The sequence below is a fragment of the Syngnathus scovelli genome, chromosome 21 (assembly GCF_024217435.2).
Source record: "Syngnathus scovelli strain Florida chromosome 21, RoL_Ssco_1.2, whole genome shotgun sequence".
Classification (NCBI taxonomy): Eukaryota; Metazoa; Chordata; class Actinopteri; order Syngnathiformes; family Syngnathidae; genus Syngnathus; species Syngnathus scovelli.
In genome coordinates this window covers 3,773,088-3,790,823 of record NC_090867.1, presented here as the reverse complement: position 1 = coordinate 3,790,823, position 17,736 = coordinate 3,773,088, and the positions used below count along the sequence as shown (strand labels likewise).

Sequence of the window (17,736 nt, the reverse complement as noted above, 5' to 3'; positions counted from 1 at the left end):
ATGAACCACCGCGGTTTTCATCAACCAATCAAGTTACGTCTGAGAGCCACGTGACAGTCAGCCCACTCTCCCTTCATGAGCTGCTATGTCAAAGTGGCTGTTTAACCATTTGGACTGGCAGGTTAAACATTCGCTTGTGTGATCAACAAAACGACAACAAGCAGGTATGTTCACACTATGTCTAAAATCACTCTTTTGATCGTTTTGCTTGATCGTGTGGACGAGGTTTGTGTATAAGCCCGACTGACAGTTGTCACCGATGACGCGCTGTCTTGCTAGTTTTGCTAACATAAATCTATTGTATGGTTTCCTACCAATGATTTATGGATTTCAGAAATGTTGTGTACTATAAATTTATGTTGCACTACATTGCTGTTTGTTTGAGACCACAAATGCTTTTTGGTTTTGGTTGATTTGTTTACAGTACGTAGAACATGAAAAAAAAAAATACATTACTGTTTTTTCCTAAAAAAATAAACACTTTTTTTAACTCATGTCTGACTTTCCTACATAATAAACCTTTTTTTTTTTTTTTTTAAAGAAATCCAGCGCTAATGTATACTCAGTTCTTTGTCGCCGTCTTGTGGTATCCATAGGCAATTGCAACTCAATTACTCGCGAATCTTCTCGGTCCAGTAGTTGGGCTTTTAGAATTGAAGTTGCTCATCTGTAGTCTTGCTGCTTTTCCAGGACCATGTCGATGTTCAGCACGGGCATCCTGGTGCTGACGTCGCCCCTCCACACCCTGCGCATCGCCCCCGTGCTCCGCTCGGCCGCCCAGTTGGTAGAGCGCACCCTCTATGTCCACCTGCACCCGGGCCTCAACCTGGGCAGCGGCCAAGCGCGGCCCGTCTTCCTCCCGCCCGCCGTGGATCTGTGCTCGCTCATCACGCGGCTTTACAGCAACGCAGCCGACGTGTGCGCGCACCTGGACGTCCGCGTCCTCCTCACCCACATCCACCCCTCGTGTGGCAAGGGAGGGCCCTTCCCCACGCCGCAGTACCTGTCGCACTCCCCCGAGGTGCTCCTGACGGATTTCCCCGCACGGGACCCGGCGCAGTCGCAGCAGGTGATGCAGTGCCTGCAGGGCTACGCTGGATGCTGCTATGCGTGCCGGCCCGGCCTGCCCTCGGTGTTGCTCCCCCCGCAGCCGGTTGAGCCTGAGGAGGAATTGGAGGGTGGCAAGAAGGATCAGGGTAAAGTGCTGGAGACGTACCCGGACGTGGTGGTGGGCGGCACCTTCGACCGCCTCCACGGGGCCCACAAGACCTTGCTCAACGTGTCGTGCTTGCTCGCCACCAGACGTTTCCTCATCGGCGTGTGCCACCAAGGAATGCTAAAAAGTGAGTTATCGGAACTCCAACTCAACCCCCTCCTCACTTCTTTTTTTTTTTTTTTTATAACTTCCACCTTGTCACCCATAGAAAAGGTCTTGAATGAGCTGATCCAGCCGTACGAGCTACGCGTGGAAAGGCTCCAAGAGTTCCTGCAGGACGTCAAGCCCTCGCTGCAGGTGGAGATCGTGCCCCTGGATGACCCGCTCGGGGTGTCGGTAGTGGACCCCCTCCTGCGCTGCATCGTGGTCAGCGAGGAGACCCGAAAGGGGGGTGAAGCTGTCAACAGGAAACGCATTGAAAATGTAAAATAGCCTCCGACTGGCCACTGTTGGTTGACAAAGCGTCACTGACATGCATATTTTGTTGTCCTTCCTATATCAGGGCCTTCCCGCTTTGGTTCTTCACGAAATCCAGCTGCTGAAGGACGCGCATCACTCCGAAACCGAGGAGGAGAAGATAAGCTCGTCCAGCCTGCGCTCCCGCTTGCTGGGAACCCTCCTCAACCAACCCAAGGTCAGTTTGTTTCCGCTACCTATTGTTGACAAGAATTACGAAAAGACCTTCCACTCTCGCTGTCCCCCCGGGTTAGGCCACGCCGCATCTCCCTCTGCAGCCGTACGTGATCGGGCTGACGGGCAGGAGCGGCAGCGGCAAGAGCTCGGTGGCCAAGCGCCTTGAGGACCTGGGCACCGTCCGCATAGACTGCGACAAGCTGGGCCACCAAGTCTACGAGCCGGGCAGCACCGCCTACCGCCGCATCCTAGAGGAATTCGGATCAGGTAGGCTCGCACTTGGCCATGCACCCAGAGATGGAATACCAGCAAACCTCACTTTAGTTTTTTTTACTCATCCTTAGATATCCTAAATGAAGATCAAACCATCAACAGACATGCTCTCGGGAAGAAGGTTTTTGGACAACAGGTAGGAAAACATTTTGACACGCTTAGAGGTCCCGGCTCATTTGTTTGTTTGTTTTTTCCCTCAGGAAAGATTAAAAGCGCTGACGGACATCGTGTGGCCTGAAATGGCGCTTCTCATCAAGAACAGAATCAGCCAAGCCAGGGAAGAAGGTACTCGTTTGCATTTGGGACAAGCACAGAGCATGTGGAACTTTTTTATTTTTGTAGGCAAAGACGTTTGCGTGGTAGATGCAGCGGTTCTTCTGGAGGCGGGCTGGACAGACATGGTCCATGAGGTGTGGGTGACCATCATCCCCGAGGAGGAGGTGCACTAACTAGCCAGAGGATTCCAATACGTCCAATTAAGTAAACGAGCCTTTTTTTTTTCTCCAGGCAGTCTCGCGGATAATGCAGCGAGATGGCGTTGCGGCCGAGGATGCCCGGCGCCGCTTGCGAAGCCAGAGTTCTGACAAACAGCGGCTGGAGCAGGCCAACGTGGTGCTCAGCACCCAGTGGGAGCCCGACGTCACCCACCAACAGGTGAGCAGCCGCCCCCGAGCACATTCCCACGCCCACTTTTCACCATCCCTCCCCATTTTGAAAGGTATTAAAGGCCTGGAATCTTCTACAGAAGAGGATGCAGCAGAGGCGGGCGGCACGGTAGAAAAGTCGAACAGTACCACCACACACTTGAGTGCCTCTTTAGTCTTCACCCCTTTCACGTGGATTAAGAGGGGACATCAGATATATTTGATGAACTTTGCAGCCCTGCTTTCTGTTTCTCCCCAATTCTGGGTCAGTGCTTTTTATACAGATGTCTTTTACCCACAAGCTATTCAATTGGGCATTTTATGGACTTTCAAGAAGCTTCAATTTTTTGAAGTTAACTTTTTGGGCTAATAAGAGGACAGAACATTTCACTGTATTATTGTTTCCACAAATAAATTGATTGTATAGATGCTGAAAAGACATTTGTGAATGTCTTCATTTGGGAGCCCGGCTAAGTCTTGACTATGAAAGAAAGTGGCTTTGGAAGCAATTCTTTTTCTAATGTAACTTTTAATTACGAATGCTATTAAAAGATTCACAGTGAACAACATGGACTATGAAAAAAAAAAAATCTTCTTGAGGAATTGTAAATGTAATCATGTGACCTCGTAATAACATGCACTCTTCCAAAAGGACAAATACTTAAACTGACGTTTCCCCCTTCACGTGTCTACTTTGAGTAGGGCGGAACATGAGGCCGCGCCTAGCTGGTTGCTGGCCCGGCACACGTAGACACCCGCATCCGCCGCGTTCACGCCGCACACGACCAGCGCGCAGCGGCCGTTCGGGCCGTATTCCGTCTTGACTCGGGAGGTCTCGGGCAGCGGCCCGTCATCCCGCAACCACTCGATCTCCGGATGAGGGTAACCTGGAGGACAAGCAAGCATCCAAATGTTGTGCTTGTCTTGTTTCATTAAAAGCATCAGAATATTTCGTGCTATATGCATCTTGTGTGCGCGCTTTGCCCAGCAGGTCGTATTTAATGAAGCGCCAGTTCTAACCGTCCACTCGGCACGCCAGACGAGCGGTGGCTCCGGCGGGGAGGCTGGCGTCCTGCAGGGGCTCCCGGAAGCGAGGCTCGCTGTGCAGCTCCTTATCCAGCGAGCGGATGGCCTCCTCTGCCTCTTGGCTCCAGCTCGGCTCTAGAACCAACGCAAAGTGAGCTTTACGTGACACCGCCGACCGCCACGCAGATGTCGCTCCGGGACCTGGAGCTCCGTACGCATTGAAGCTTCACTCTGTCATCGCCTCAATCCACAAGAGAATACATTCTTTTTTTTCCCCCTTCAAAATTCTACATGCGACACAGCGATAAAGGTTGTATGCAAATGTATTTTGAAATTCCTTATCTCAATGCACGCTTGCTGCACTTGAGGCAGGAATTCTAGCCTCAAGTCTTTTTTAATGATGCAAAAAGCTTGGCATAGAATTACTGCGGGTATGTGGATTTTTTTAATGCATTTTTTTCCACATTGTCATTACGGAGAATTTGGAGGGAAAAACAAGGCTGTACACAATGTGAAAAAGTGATGCTGTGAAATGTGTTGCTAGTGTTAAGCAGTCTTACCATCTGAGGGGCTGCCAGGAGAGTCTGGCCTGTTGGAAAGGTTGGCCATGCGCTGCAGGGCCAGAACAGCCTTGCCGGTTTTCTAAAAGTCAGAAAGAAACGGCATTACCACAGTTGTTCGCCAGCAGATGGCGCTGTCGTAAAAAAAAGCTTGTTTGCAAATGCGTGTGTGTTTTCATTTTTTATTGGGTTCTCTAATTACCTTCCACTTACACCTGGCCAGGAAACGTCTCATCTTCTCCTTCCTGAGGGACTTGGTGGGCCTGCGGTTGAGAGCCGTGAAGGCGGCCATCCAGGGGTGGACCAGGGCCTCAATGCACGACATCCGACTACTGGGGAGGTGAAGCAAAAACACCTGACAGGTAAGATGGGGACGGGGCAACAGCTAGCGTACTTTCTGGGGCAAGCCACGTCCTGGTGTTTGCGACCAACCTGCGGTCTTTCTTCAGAAGGCCACTGATGAAGTCTTTGGCTTGGTCGGAAATGTCCTCGAAGCTCTCCGGGTCAAAGTCGTAGCGAGCGGCAGTGACTAGCGCGAAGGTCTCTGCATCATTACTTCCCTGGAAGGGCGATTCTCCGCTTAGCCTGGAGGGGGAGGCATATCAGGCATCAATTTTAGAAAAGATATTGCTTTAGCGCCATCTTGCGGAATTTGAGACAGAGGAACTATGTTGTTGTGACAGGAGGCACTTCACTTTGTTCTATAAAAGTACTAATTGGTATGATGAGAGCTTTGGAAGTGTTCTCCTGCTTTCAAAACAAATTATTTGCCATTTATTTTTATGAGTTTGGAATTGTATTTACGAGTTTGCGGATGCTTTAACCTATTAATATAGACTGTTGTAAAAAAAAAAAAAAACTCGGGGAGAGGAGGGGGGGTGGCTCTCTGACCCCCGCAGGGGTTCGTTGTAGCGAGAACTTTAAGAAGGGGGCAACTATGAAGGTGAAGATCCAAATTTGGCCGACTGAACCTTGGCGGAGGTTTGCGCCTCGTCTCAAAACCACGTCCTTGGTGTAATACGGGTGTTAGGGGATTGGATTTTGCCATGTAAGCCAGGATGGCAGCGCCTCACCATCGCCACAGCGTTATTTATAGACGAAAAAACTGGGCGATGAGAATTAAATTCCCTCTAGGATTTCAAAGTGTATTCCCAGCAGGGTAGCGACGTGTGATTTATTTATTTACAATATGAAGCAGATGACCCCGATGCTCCACATGTCCGTCTCCACTCCCACGTTCTCGTAGTTGATCACCTCGGGGGCCACAAACTCGGGCGTTCCGTGCATCACCAACAGGGGCTTGCCCTCTTCTGCAAACGGCACACAAACCGCCAAAATTGATTGATTGATTGATTGGACAGGTGGGCGGAGCTACAGACACAAATAGACCAGACTGCCACCCCCCCCAATTTCCTCACCCAGTTTGCTGGCCAGGCCAAAGTCGATGATCTTGATGTGTGTTCCGGTGTGGTCGGTGCAGACGATGTTCTCGGGCTTGAGGTCCAAGTGGACGATGTTCTGCTTGTGGACGTACAACATGCCTTCCAGGATCTGCCGCATGTAGCCGGCGCTGGTGGGCTCCGTGTGCTCAAAGTTGTCGTCCACGATGCGCTCGAAAAGCTCCCCGCCCGCGATGCTACGACGGACGGACAAAAACATTAAGTCGGAGTCCGGCCGCACTCCGGCGCTGCCTCTCGTTCACTTACTACTCCATGACCATCACCGTCTCGGTGGGGGTCTCGTAGGCCGCCAGACATTGGACCAGTTTGGGGTGATGCAGGCAGTTCATCAGCTCAATCTCCTGGCGGGCAGCCAAGTGCTCTTTGGAGGTCTTGGCTCGGTAGAACTTGCCGGCGTACACCTCGCCCGACTTTTTGTGGGACAGACGGAACACCTCCCCAAACTTCCCGCTGGATAACACAAAAGTCAGCGGCATCAGAGCCAAATAGTCCTCTCGCAGGACATCCATTAGCACTGAACTTACACTCCCAGCTTCTCATGGACGTTGTAGTGGTCCTGAAGCTCCTGTCTGGTTTCAATCACCACTTTGACGGAAGGCCCCATGTCTTCCTTTTCTGAAGACAAAATTGTGAAGGTCAAGTGAGTGGTCAGTCTGGAACAGGAACTACTCAAAGGGGGCAAAATAACTAACTGGCGGTGGCCATGGTGACGGTGTCCGACTCCTGGCTGGGCTCGCTGACGCCCTCAGAGTTGTAGGCCCGGACTCGGAATCGGTACTTCCCGTAGGGCTCCAGACCCGAGCTGACCTGGGTGGAGGTGTTCTTACAGCGTTCGGCTATTTCCGTCCAGTCGCCAGATGCGTCGGCACCCTGCCGCCGGACCTCCACGATGTAACCCAACACGGCCGTGCCGCCGTCAAAGCTGGGACCCGTCCAGGAGAGGACCAGAGACTCGGCCGACAGCTGGGAGATCATCGGGTGCGACGCGGGCGGGTCGGGACGATCTTTTGGAAACGCGACCGGAGTGAGCGCTTGGCTTTCAGGAGAACATTTGACAGCCCGATACTCACGTATGACGCTGAGGGAGACTGTGTGTTCGGCGCAACCGCTTCGGTTGCGAGCAATGAGCGTGTAAGAACCCGTGTCGTCTGGGTGGGCCTCGGAGATGGCCAGAGTGCTGTGCGTGTCGTGGCTACTCACGGACATCCTGGGGTCGGGCAGAACTGCCTGCAAAAGGAACAATTGCGAGCTAGCTAGCGGCGTTGGTGTTGCTGTTCTACTTCCACGTCTGCACTCCCAAAATGGCACCGATGGAAACCATGCTGAGACCTTATCTCTGTTGAAAATCCAGCAGCAGGCCACGGGGCCGGAGGCAGTGCGGAAGTCACAGTGCAAGCGGGCCTCCTCGCCTTTTCGAACCGCCACGTGTTCCGGTGGGTCGACAAAATCCACGGGTGAACCTTGAAAAGAAAACACCAGTGAGTCAAATCAAATTCTCACCAAGTCTTGCATTTTCTTGCAGGACCTTTTGTTTGCAAGTCCAACTGATCTCTACCGGGCCAAATTGAAGAGGAGGGCGGGGCTACGTGATTGGCGGATTCAAATACGATGGGACCAATCACGAGTGAGCGGCCATGATTGCTTTCTTCCTCACCTGGCACTAACAGGTGAGCTGGAGACTTTAGTGATTGAGTTCACGTGCTCTCCAAACCCCCCTTGTGGCGCTGTATCGCCATTTCATGACATCATCATGTATCGTGGAAATGGCATGTGTCACGTACCAGCTTCAGCACCTTGCCTATTTTCTGCTGTTAGCTCCATCGTGTCTGGACTGCACCGTGTTCTTTTTTCTGTTTGGAGAGCACACAATGCAACTTTGATTCAAAGGGAGGAACTTGCCTTTTTTTTTTTTTGAAAGCATACCTTGACTGTGTAATTCTGCACCGTGGGAGGAATTCTGGCCGCTCAATGCTGTGGCATCTCCGGCGACGCCATTTGTATAATGTGATGAATTCTGATGAGGATGAACCTTCTCACCTATGAACAAAAATCATGATTATCATGTGAGTGATTACAAAGCCACACGGAATCTATTTTTTCAAAATACAAAATAGCACTTTGCTGCGGATATATTTTTCAAGGTCTCACTTGGACGGCATTAAAACTCCATGAGTGGTATGGCGCTTATTTCTCACAGCGGACGACCAACACGTCCGGTGATTAACTGCGGAACGGCGTCTATTTTCGGAAATATGGTAGCAGCATGAGTGGCGAGTAACTCTACCTCTTTGTTGCTTCCATTTTTCAGCACGTACCACTTAGAGCCACTGAAACGTCAATCGGCAGTAAGGCGTTTATTTCTTCAAGTAGACGGCAAAGCTCCGTGCCAGCGGCTTGCGTTTCAACGTGGCGGCGCGCGAACCCCCGAAAGTCATTAAGTCAGCGGCGCCCCACGACGTCCTCGTGCAAAAGGCTACCGGTTAAAAAAAGGTCAAGCGTGAAGCGCAGCCTCGCAAAAGGGGCTGTTAAAGGCTTCTGAACAACGGCCAAAAGGTTGGACGGCAGATGCGCTCGAGTTACAAATAGCCGTAAAACAGAAATAGTGAGATGTTACCTGTCTGAGATGAGAATCCCGCGGCGTTTCTCATCCCCGTGGCGTCGGCGAGAGGCTCCGTTTTTTTGCGTGTGCGCCCCCGGAGCAGCAGGCGCACAGTGGACACATAAGTTTTTGGCTCGCCACCATCCTCGTCCATCGTTGCGTTTTAAAATAGTAGCTGGCTTTCACTTTGAGAGAGCCATCCCACGGGCCTCCTCCTGGCCAAAAAACAAAAAAAACTCTTATGTCGGGAGGAGATTACGCGCCGTGACCCCACGAGAGACCCACCCCTCCCTCGAGGGATGCAGGCAACTCCTTGTTTTGCCGCCCTGCGTTCTCGAAAACACACAGTCACATGTGATGGTAAACAACAAGACACGTCAGAGCAAGCGAGGAAATGCGTGGGGGAGACAAAAAAGCTGTGATGACGACTACTAAAGAAAATGAGCTCAGTCGTGGAAGACAAAACAAAAGAACAACCAGAAAGTTCTCTGGAATCAGGAAAAGCAAGTCAGGCGACAAACGATACATCTTCACCTCCATTCATGCGCCCGAACTACTCTATTGAGGGTGTGGCCCTGTTTGTTGCTTTTTGTTTATTGATTGATGTCACCTTGACAATATTCAAATTAAATTGAATGAGGTTATTAGTAAATCATCCAATTATTGCATTGATGCTATTTCTTTTCAGTCGGCCACAGACAAGCGTAGAACAATCATTTTAGTCAGTGGTGAAGAATGTGAACGTTGGTATGTGTACATTGGAAGCATGTGGGAGGGGCACAGGGGTCACGTTATTTACTACCAGCAGGTCCCCTGGTGCCGAAAGCAGGCAAAAACCACCGTCCGCTTACACAATCGCACCCCTCGGCCCAAAGACCGTTTCTAGAGCAACGTGGATCTCTCACGGTAGGCTCGAAAACCGCAGTTTTGAAAAGAAGCAGATGCTCGCTTCTTGACCTAATATGGATGTCTTATACACCAACTTGATATTTCTGACATTCCCCACCCGGGCCGCTCGCTGAACCGCCTCATTTCCAGGCTATCGCCGTTATCGTTTCAGTGGATTCTGAGGAATTCCAAACAGGAAAAAGCAAAATCAAGGCACAAAGTCCCGGCTGGCACTGGTTCTTGTTTCCGGTTTTTGTTTGTGGTTTTGCATCCTGTTTTCCATAAGAATACCAAAAGTGGGCACTCGATTGAAACTAAAACTAATTTGGGTATTAAAAGGCCATTACGGCAACACTGATGCTAGTTCCGTTAGCCCATCTATGGCACCTTGCATTGTGTGTTAGCATTATGCTAGCGTACTTTTACATGTTATGCATCTCAATTTTTTGCTCACCGCCTCCATTAATATTGAGTAAATAGAGTTACAGAATGAGGAGAAAACAATAACAATAAACTTACAAGAATTATCACAATTGTAAAGAACTACTCTGACCTCATGTGATTAATATATAGCAGAGAGAAACACACTTTTGACATTTGACTCAGACATTTGAGATGCAACAGGTGCCATCCACGATAATAAAACCTTATCATGGCTGCAGGTGGTCCAGACTAGAATTAATTAGATTTTTTTTAGGGGCTAGGAATAACCTTTTTCGATTCGTATTTGCTGCCAGTTATGTACAACCTTTTGCTTATTTTTTTATTAGTATTATTTGAAATATTATGTAAAGGTTGTGCCAGGACATCACTTGGGGGTTGATTACATCCGAATATAGCGTGGAGTGGTTTGCACAGCTGTCTCAGGTTGAGAAATCTCAATTTTGGGCTTCATTATAATTTTCTCCAGAAATTACTGATGCAAATTAGGTTTAATTCAATTTGAGGGTCAAAGTTGGGGTACTTTTAGGGTTTCAACTATTCATATGGGTAATTGTTAAGTTTGAGAGGGTGTTTTGGCAAGGGTTCACTGTAAATGACATTTTAATTACTCTATTTAAAAAAAACGCTATTATTATTTCAACAAATATTGCACGACTCTTGTTAATTTAAATGCTTGGTGAGTTAATTTAAAAATAACCAGGCCATGCCTTGCACGCGCCTGCATCGGCAGGTAACTCAAGGTAACGCTATTACAGATTACTGACAGCACAATTTGTTTTATTCAAATATGTTCAATTGTTTTAAGTTTTCCTTACCAGCAAGTCTTTGCAGACTGTTTTGCGGCGTCCATTTGCGCCTTCTCCGTAATGGACACCAATTCCCAGGTAACTTCAAGACCGGTGTTGTGCTCGATTGGTTCCCCCGTGAGATTTTGTTCCTTCTGCCGCGGGAGCGCGCACGCCTTGTTTGGAAAGCGAAAAACCGATGCCGTACGGCGTCGTACGGCGTCAGCACTATGTTGTTTTCAATAAAAACATGAAGAATTCACGTTTGCGTCAGTCAATTTTAATTTTTATAAAGGATTATTCTCATTTGATGTCTTTAAATTCATCCGCGTTCTGCCATTGAATCGGGGTGCATTCAAAGACCAGTCGTACAGACGGAACACTCACTGACTTCACCAAAAAGCAACGATATAATTACGTGAGCTCTTTGCATAAACCTCGATGCAAAGAAACTCCTCCTTTTGGGTACCGTTACATGCTACATGGAGTATATATTACAAAGGAGACTTTATTCTTAACTGTGATCATCATTCATCCATCCATTTTATTACTCAGGTATTTTCAAAGCAAATTAATATTGTTGCATTTATTAATTTGCTTTAAAATGACAGCGCAATATAATTAAAAGCTGACACTATAGCAATGTCAAACGTGTTCATTTAAGAAAAAGCCACACACGTTTTGTGATCAAATCTTTCATAACGAGAATGATTTGAGTGAATTGATTTGAATGAATAATTGAAGAAATTTCAGTTCTGAAGGCTCCTTTTGTCCCAAGCAAAGTGAAAGGTGGTGGGATAAAAATTGTAACAGGAACGCTATAAAAAATGTCAAGCCGTGAATATTTGTGCCCCCCTCCCATTTTGAGAACGGTGAGTCCTGGACATCGACTGGCTTTTTTTCTGTCTTCCTGGGGGTCTGCTCATTTAGTGTGGCAAATTTGAACAGGTTCCCTCATTCCTAGCCCAAGTTACGGGGGGGAACATGTCATGCTGTCATGTGTCGTCCGGATCACTTCCTGTTTTATTGTGTGATTTTCCTCTCGTTCCAGTCCGTGTGTCCTTCCCCTGTGCGTCCGGTCACGTGAACCCCTGATTCCAAGTGTGTGCACCTGCGCCAATGACCAACTGTCTTCACCTGTGTTCCCCTCCTGTGTCCATATAAACCGCGTCTTTCCCCGTATCCAGTGCCAGTGCGTCTTGCCTTGTCAGAACACTAGCGATCACGAAACCCTCGAGTTCCACGTAGAAGCCTTGTTTGAGCAACCTTGATCACCGATGTTAACTTGGTTACATCGCTACCTTGTTTTTGTATTTCCCTCGGTTCGAGGCGCTTTGATTTCCCCTTTTTCTCCCTCGGTTCGAGGCGCCTTTGTTTTCCTTTTTTTCCCTCCTAGTGAGGCGTTTTTTGTTCGCCTGTCAGTGGCGACAATAAAAGCCTTTTTGGACATTGAACTCTCTGCATTCGAGTCCTCTCCCTGCTCTGCGCCTGACAGAACATATCCTCACGGCGGCCCCGTAAGGATAAGGCCAAAGACATTGATAAAGTGCAGTAATAACAGTATCACTGCACAAATATTCAGAAAAAAACAGCTGGAGTCCAGCACTCACCGTTCTCAAAATAAGGGGGGGGGGACATATCCTTACGGGGCCGCCGTGAGGTTATGTTCCCCCCCCCCCCCCCCCCCCCCCCCCCCCTGTAATTTGGGCTAGGAATGAGGGAACCTGTTCAAATTTGCCACACTACCTGAGCAGACCCCCAGGAAGACAGAAAAAAAGCCAGTCGATGTCCAGGACTCACCGTTCTCAAAATGGGAGGGGGGCACAAATATTCACGGCTTGACATTTTTTATAGCGTTCCTGTTACAATTTTTATCTCACCACCTTTCACTTTGCTTGGGACAAAAGGAGCCTTCAGAACTGAAATTTCTTCCATTATTCATTCAAATCAATTCACTCAAATCATTCTCGTTATGAAAGATTTGATCACAAAACGTGTGTGGCTTTTTCTTTAATGAACACGTTTGACATTGCTATAGTGTCAGCTTTTAATTATATTGCGCTGTCATTTTAAAGCAAATTAATAAATGCAACAATATTAATTTGCTTTGAAAATACCTGAGTAATAAAATGGATGGATGGATGATGATCACAGTTAAGAATAAAGTCTCCTTTGTAATATATACTCCTTGTAGCATGTAACGGTACCCAGAAGGAGGAGTTTCTTTGCATCGAGGTTTATCCAAAGAGCTCACGTAATTATATCGTTGCTTTTTGGTGAAGTCAGTGAGTGTTCCGTCTGTACGACTGATTTTTGAATGCACCCCGATTCAATGGCAGAACGCGGATGAATTTAAAGACATCAAATGAGAATAATCCTTTATAAAAATTAAAATTGACTGACGCAAACGTGAATTCTTCATGTTTTTATTGAAAACAACATAGTGCTGACGCCGTACGACGCCGTACGGCATCGGTTTTTCGCTTTCCAAACAAGGCGTGCGCGCTCCCGCGGCAGGGGGAACAAGATCTCACGGGGGAACTAAATCGAGCACAACACCGGAAGTGTCTCATACCGTAAATTGCTGGTAACTGACGTAAAACCAGCAAGTAAAGTCGCCGCGTGTAAACGACAACAACTCCACAAAAGTCGGCTGGGCAAAGCAAAAACAAACAATATACACGCTTGTCAACTATTTTGACGTTGAAAGTAAAGGTAAATGGCCGTTTTATTGAAATATTAGCTAGTACTTGTGTTAAAAAAAACTAATCGTATTATTAATGATGGGTTGTTAGTAGTAGAAGATACGACTACTACTCATCAACTATAGGTTTTGCAAACTTTTCATCGTTATTCATTTTTAATGCTCGATTTTGAAGAAGAATGTCTGAGACCTTAATCCAGAGAATAAAAGAGCTGGAGGAGGAAGTGGAGAAGCTCAAGTCCCAGCTGAATGGGAACCACAAGGAGACCAACGCATGCCCCAATAATGAAAAGACAAATGGTAAAAAAGGAAAGAAAGCCTGCAAGGAGCGACCATTTGACTTTTCCGCACACCCTCGCCGCCACGTCGCTCTGCGTCTGGCCTACTTGGGATGGGCCTACCAGGGCTTTGCCGTCCAGGAGAACACGGACAACACGGTGGAGGCCAGGCTCTTTGAAGCCCTCTTGAAGACACGCCTCATCCAGGATCGCCAGAGCTCCAACTATCACCGGTGCGGACGCACAGACAAAGGCGTCAGTGCCTTTTCCCAGGTAATTCATCACTTTTCTGAGTTTGGGGATTTTCACATCGTCTTCATCATCCTCTCCTCCCATCTCACAGGTCATAACAATCGACCTGCGCTCCACACAGTATTCCAGTTTGGGTGTCTCCATTCCTGAAAACAGTGAACAGGACACCGCCGCCGCCCCAGAGCTTCCTTACGTGAAGATGCTGAACAGAGTCCTACCTCGGGACATTCGGATTTTAGAGTGGGCTCCTGCCGCTGAGGGCTTCAGCGCCCGTTTCGATTGCCAGTCCCGCATGTACCGCTACTACTTTCCGCGAGGCTCTTTAGATGTGGCGGCCATGGCGGACGCAGCGAAAAGGTGTGTCTTTGCTCACCGAGCCACAGGCAAAACATTGAAAGGCAGGAAGTACAATGAATGTCTTCACTGTTAGGTACGAAGGCACCCATGATTTCCGTAACCTGTGCAAGATGGACGTGGGCAACGGCGTCCTGCAGTTTGAGAGGACCATCCTGTCGGCGACAGTCGAGCCGGCGGACCCCCAGCGCACCGACGGCACGGACCCGCATGACTTGTTTGTGTTTGAGATTAAAGGACTCGCCTTCCTCTACCACCAGGTATCAAAATAACGCTGGGTTCTTCTTAGTTAAACAAGCTAAAGGTCTTTGTTGTGACATTGCAGGTTCGCTGCATGATGGCTGTGCTGCTCCTGATTGGACAGAAGCTGGAAGCCCCAGAAATTATCCACAGCCTCCTTGATGTTCACAATAACCCCAGAAAGCCGCAATACAGGTGACTTCACCACAACATGTTACTCAGCTTTCCATGTCTTTGAGATGTTTCTTTTTTTTCTTTTTCCATCCAGCATGGCGGTGGACTACCCGCTGGTCCTCTACGACTGCCACTTTGACGGCCTGAGCTGGAAGCGGGATGCCGAGGAGCTGGGTCTCGCCCTGTCTTCTCTGCAGCAACACTGGACGGAGAGCATCGTCAAGGCTCACGTTCTACGCGACATGATTCGAGGCTTGGAGGCTACAAGTGAGAAGGCCACACCTTGATGTTTTTATTCTCAAAAATGAATAGGAATGGTGTCAATGGATACGAGCAACTGTACGTATGCTTAAAGCTCAAACCCAAGCTATTGATTGACAGGCAAGGTGTCGTCCGGCCTATGCCTGCTGGTGGAAGGCAGCCGGCAGAGGAAGTACCGACCCTTGCTGGAGCGTCCGCTCTGCGAGAGCTTGGAGTCACGCATCGAGCACTTTATCAAGAGAGGCCGGCTGGAGCGGGAGGAGGGCGAAGCCGGTGGAGAAACTCTTCACAAAGGGAAGCGGTCCAAATACTCCCAAAATTCAACAGGTGTTGCTGAGGTGGTCAACGCGAGTACAGAATAAAAAAAAAATTAAAAAATTTAAAAAGGTTTTGTTGAAGGGTCTTTTGTTTCTATAAAATAAAAAAACAATCGGGACTGTAGCTGGTCTGTAACTACAACTCATGGTTTGAGTCTTGCTGCAGAGAAAAATATTAAATGACAACTCATTGTTAATATGTATAAATATATAAATAAATATTAGACGTGAATGTGTGTGGAACCAATCTCAAAACTGTTTCGAATCTGAATTCAAAATGTAGTTGTTGGCGTGAATAAAAATATTACCTCTTTCATTACTTCTACTATCTCGTGAAACAAATCTTATATTTCATAAAAGAATGTTTGTGTACAGTCCAGTCGCTTATTTGCTGGTAGAGCGCAAGTATGCGGAACGTTTTATTCACTATACCGGAGCTATTTTAGTGTACACAATCAATTCAAAACATCCGGTTTTTAGCATGTAGTTGACCTCAAGAGATTTCACGCTGACATTTTTGACAAATAGCAGTAACCGATGACGTGTGAAGTTGCCGAGACGTGCTAAGGAGGACGATGGCTTCTTATCTTTGTCCATTTGCGGTTGTTTTAATGCTGTCGACATTTAGCCTGTTGACGTTAGCTTGAAGCCTGGCTATACAAGTGTCCATTCGTCTTCCTTTAAGGGGCAGCTGACATCTACGAGGTAAGAAATCCCCCAAAGTCGTTTTTGTTGGTAATTCAAGCAGTTACTAGTTATTATAATGACTCCACTCCTTGGTTTATCTACACAGTGGTAAACGTGTTTAGCTTAGACTCATATTTCTCATATTTCATGTCATTTCTTTCTCTTGTAGGAGATGTATTTGGTGGGCCTGACGGGAGGCATTTCCTCAGGAAAAAGCACAGTATCGTCGATGTTGCGTGAACTTGGTTGCCCCATCATCGACGCAGATGTTGTGGCCCGGAAAGGTCATTTTGCAGCCCAAACTCATCAGCATCAGTTTCAATGAGAATCAAACTGAGTTTATTCTTTCCCAACGCAGTGGTGGAGCCCCGCTCGCCCGCCCATTCACGTATCATCTTCCACTTTGGGCACGAGGTGCTGCTGGAGAGCGGCGAGATCGACAGGCAGAAGCTGGGCCGTCTCATCTTCGCCGACGAGGAGAAACGCAAGCTGCTCAACTCCATCACACACCCGGAGATCCATAAGGAGATGCTCAAGCAGATCCTCTTCTACTTCATCAGAGGTAAGACTTGATTTGACACAGTAAAAACTACATTATGTCATACATTAAGATGTGCATTTTCTTTTTAGGGTATCGCTACGTGGTTCTGGACGTGCCGCTTCTCTTTGAAGCCAGAAAGCTCACGCAGTTTCTCAACCACACTGTTGTTGTTTACTGGTAAGACCACGCTGATGCATCAATCCGTCAAATAAGTCAATCAAATATTTAAAATGAATATATTTTGTAGCAAGTATGTTTTGTGCGCTCGCCAGTGATCCGGCCACCCAGCTGGCGCGCCTGATGCAGCGGGACGGTCTGACGGCAGAGGAGGCCGAGCAGCGGCTGGCGGCGCAAATGCCGCTCAAGGAGAAGCGCGGCCTGGCCAGCCACGTTATCGAGAACTCGGGCACGCGCGAGGACACCCAGCGCCAGGTGCTGCAGCTGCACACCAAGCTGGAGGACTCCATGGACTTCCTCCCAGTGCGGGTGCTGGCAGTGACCGCCGCCGCCGGCCTGGGCGCGATGCTCCTCTACGCCGTAAAGATGCTTTTGTCCTAGCGGATGACGGCAAAGAGGCAAGTGGTTAGTCACTGGAGCCCCCTTCTCACGGGATTTAGAAGGACAAAGCATGCACTTTAATCACTAATCAACTGACACTCACTTTATTAAATACATTTTAGCAGTCATGGTTGCTGTCCAAGGTTTTAATTGGCTGGTGACAATCCATTTAAAATTGCTAAATCCGGCACGGTTTTCTGTTTATTCTCAAAACCAATAATGTTTTTAAGAAACCTCCACAATGAGTATTGGATTGTTTAACTAAACTGCTCATAAAAAGACAATTCTGATGAATTGTGAGTGACTCCATCACCTCGACTGTTTTTTTCGTACACTTTTTTCTTCTTTGCTGTCCTTGTTCTCTCCTCTCTGTGAGCACTCTGTAAATCCACGCCGCTTAAGATAAACTAAATCAAACACAGTTTCTCACATCGTCTTCCTGACTGTCCGCCGGCGGACCAATGGGGGAATCTTGACCAGGCGGTGCTCTATTGTAATGGAAAACTTTCTTAGACAGATGAGACCCGCGGACAGGAAAATTGAAGCGCGCGGGTGAATGCGATGATGTCACCCCCCCCCCCTCGCTGATGTGTGTCACTTGACTAGATCCGGGGCCCTCTGAGCCACAGCACCGCTAATGCGGACCGATGGGTGGACGTACACCAGCGCAAGAGCAAAGCAACACGTTTTGCAAGCTTGAACTTTATCTGAACCAGCGTATGCGTGCTTGTTTGTCTTCATGACATATTGTGCAAGTAGTCCTCGCTTTTTGATACCTCGTATGTCTCGGCCAACGAAGACTGTCCTGCCGGCGAGCCAAAGTCACTCGAGAACTATTCTAT

At 48.2% G+C, this 17,736-nt stretch overlaps 4 protein-coding genes across 11 annotated transcripts; 3 read left to right on the top strand and 1 right to left on the bottom strand.

The window, feature by feature from the left end:
• Nucleotides 1-12: 12 nt before the first annotated feature.
• Nucleotides 13-3,203, top strand: coasy (CoA synthase). The gene is made up of 10 exons (XM_049758765.1): nt 13-164; nt 691-1,343; nt 1,425-1,639; nt 1,719-1,850; nt 1,927-2,116; nt 2,194-2,258; nt 2,323-2,407; nt 2,465-2,562; nt 2,630-2,776; nt 2,841-3,203. Exons 2-10 carry the CDS (start codon nt 695-697, stop codon nt 2,898-2,900), a joined length of 1,641 nt encoding a protein of 546 aa, XP_049614722.1. The 5' UTR covers nt 13-164; nt 691-694; the 3' UTR covers nt 2,901-3,203.
• Nucleotides 3,204-3,275: 72 nt separating this feature from the next.
• LOC125991156 (myosin light chain kinase, smooth muscle) lies at nt 3,276-10,709 on the bottom strand. 7 transcript variants are annotated; one of them, XM_049758763.2, is made up of 16 exons: nt 10,559-10,709; nt 8,427-8,626; nt 7,736-7,849; nt 7,594-7,686; nt 7,142-7,272; nt 6,883-7,039; nt 6,505-6,816; nt 6,337-6,427; nt 6,059-6,262; nt 5,771-5,988; nt 5,539-5,662; nt 4,785-4,937; nt 4,555-4,684; nt 4,353-4,434; nt 3,787-3,927; nt 3,276-3,653 (listed from the first exon to the last, which is right to left on the bottom strand). In XM_049758763.2, exons 2-16 carry the CDS (start codon nt 8,563-8,565, stop codon nt 3,448-3,450), a joined length of 2,295 nt encoding a protein of 764 aa, XP_049614720.1. In that variant the 5' UTR covers nt 8,566-8,626; nt 10,559-10,709; the 3' UTR covers nt 3,276-3,447. The 7 variants fall into 7 exon arrangements, with proteins under 7 accessions (XP_049614720.1, XP_068505560.1, XP_068505561.1 ...); XM_068649459.1 differs by having other exon boundaries at nt 3,787-3,934; nt 4,354-4,434; XM_068649460.1 differs by having other exon boundaries at nt 3,787-3,934; nt 4,354-4,434; nt 7,594-7,662.
• Nucleotides 10,710-13,048: 2,339 nt separating this feature from the next.
• pus3 (pseudouridylate synthase 3) lies at nt 13,049-15,179 on the top strand. Of its 2 annotated transcripts, XM_049758961.1 has the most exons (7): nt 13,049-13,243; nt 13,408-13,783; nt 13,854-14,119; nt 14,193-14,376; nt 14,442-14,551; nt 14,625-14,797; nt 14,912-15,179. In XM_049758961.1, the coding sequence occupies exons 2-7, from the start codon at nt 13,412-13,414 to the stop codon at nt 15,151-15,153; spliced, it is 1,347 nt and encodes a 448-aa protein (XP_049614918.1). In that variant the 5' UTR covers nt 13,049-13,243; nt 13,408-13,411; the 3' UTR covers nt 15,154-15,179. The 2 variants fall into 2 exon arrangements, with proteins under 2 accessions (XP_049614918.1, XP_049614917.1); XM_049758960.1 differs by having other exon boundaries at nt 13,049-13,783.
• A 156-nt stretch (nt 15,180-15,335) lies between these two features.
• On the top strand, nt 15,336-17,203 carry dcakd (dephospho-CoA kinase domain containing). Its single transcript, XM_049758962.1, has 5 exons — nt 15,336-15,813; nt 15,965-16,079; nt 16,154-16,357; nt 16,426-16,513; nt 16,609-17,203. The coding sequence occupies exons 2-5, from the start codon at nt 15,968-15,970 to the stop codon at nt 16,892-16,894; spliced, it is 690 nt and encodes a 229-aa protein (XP_049614919.1). The 5' UTR covers nt 15,336-15,813; nt 15,965-15,967; the 3' UTR covers nt 16,895-17,203.
• The last annotated feature ends 533 nt before the right edge of the window (nt 17,204-17,736 follow it).